A 566-nucleotide genomic window follows, 5' to 3' on the forward strand; every position below is an offset into this window, starting at 1 on the left:
CCATGGGCCACATCCACCAGCAGCAGCAGCCTCCCCTCCCCAGTGAGCATCCCTTGCCCTCGGCATGGATGTGCCCTTAAGGTATTCAGCTTGTGTAAGACTCAGAGTTTACAAAGAAAAGCATTTGTCATTGTGCTTCCACGACTGGAAAAATCTGGTTGCCCTAGGACTAGAAACATTAAGGTGAAAGAGGCAAATTAGGCAGTACTATAGAGATGGATTTTGTTTCATTTGTGACCTAACAAGTAATTATTATTGGGAATTATTCTCATATCACTTAGAACCTTGCTCTAACGGTGAGCAGGTCGGGTGCTTCCGCTGCCCTGAGCCTATAGGTGGTACTTCCGCAGCAGTTCGGATTGCCAGGGATGTTTCCTCTCTGGAAACCTGTCTGGGATTTTGATTTTGAGGAAATCCTGGATACATTTTTCCAGCTCCTCCTCAATGGACAGCTTCTCCTTCACCGCCTTCTTCTTGCTGGAGTTGGACTCCCGGGAGCCGGAGGTGAGAGTCCGGAGCAGGTCGCTCTTCCTGCGGATCTCGGACTGCTGCAGCAGCTGCACCGG

The 566-nt window shown here is 50.2% G+C and overlaps 1 protein-coding gene across 1 annotated transcript in view; it reads right to left on the reverse strand.

Moving 5' to 3' along the window:
- Positions 1-329: 329 nt before the first annotated feature.
- KCTD16 (potassium channel tetramerization domain containing 16) overlaps positions 330-566 on the reverse strand; it is a 50,238-nt gene continuing 50,001 nt past the window's right edge. The window contains exon 3 of the mRNA XM_010015287.1: positions 330-566. This exon is cut by the window's right edge and continues 1 nt beyond it. Coding sequence (XP_010013589.1) covers positions 330-566 — 237 coding nt within the window.

Source organism: Nestor notabilis, unplaced genomic scaffold (genome assembly GCF_000696875.1).
Source record: "Nestor notabilis isolate BGI_N333 unplaced genomic scaffold, ASM69687v1 scaffold22355, whole genome shotgun sequence".
Classification (NCBI taxonomy): Eukaryota; Metazoa; Chordata; class Aves; order Psittaciformes; family Psittacidae; genus Nestor; species Nestor notabilis.